Here is a 498-nt window from a genome sequence, read left to right as displayed (position 1 = left end):
AGCAGCAGCAGCAGCAGCTGCTGCTGCTGCTGCTGCGCCGCAGCCCAGCAGGAGGGAGCAGATGCAGCCGAAAGCTGCTGCGGCAGCGGCCCGGAAGCAGCGGCAGCAACACAGGCACGACAAGAAGCAGCAGCAGCAGCAACAGCAGCAGCAGCATGGTGGGGCTGCAGCACAGGATAAGCAGCCGGCAGAAGCTGCAGCAGCAAGTGCAGCGGGGGCAGCACCTGCTGCTGCATCAACTGCTGCAGTTGCTGCAGCAGCAGCTACTGCTGCTGATAATGTCACGCCTCCCCCGTGGCCTACGAGCGATGACGAGCTACGGGTGACGCCGCCGCCGCCGCAACAGCAGCAGCAGCAACAGCACCAGCAGCAGCAACAGCAGCAGCTGCAGCAGCAGCAGAAGTCATCTGCTGCTGCTGCAGCAGCAGAACCGGCAGCAGCAGAAGCTGCAGCAAACCCTAGGACACTGCAGGCCCGCTACCGAGATGCGCTTAAACG

At 64.1% G+C, this 498-nt stretch overlaps 1 protein-coding gene across 1 annotated transcript in view; it reads left to right on the top strand.

Annotated features, from left to right (window-relative positions):
* The window catches only part of ETH_00032460 (uncharacterized protein), a gene marked incomplete at both ends in the record, with an annotated part of 1,420 nt that overhangs the window by 220 nt on the left and 702 nt on the right, over window positions 1–498 (top strand). Inside the window, one exon of the mRNA XM_013373959.1 lies at window positions 3–498. Within this exon, the coding sequence (XP_013229413.1) occupies window positions 3–498 (496 nt within the window). The remainder of the gene's footprint in view (window positions 1–2) is intronic.

Source organism: Eimeria tenella, genomic scaffold (genome assembly GCF_000499545.2).
Source record: "Eimeria tenella Houghton genomic scaffold, Eth_scaff1848, whole genome shotgun sequence".
NCBI classification, from domain to species: domain Eukaryota; phylum Apicomplexa; class Conoidasida; order Eucoccidiorida; family Eimeriidae; genus Eimeria; species Eimeria tenella.
Note: the sequence above shows the minus strand (reverse complement) of the source record. Positions and strands in the feature narration are given on the sequence as shown.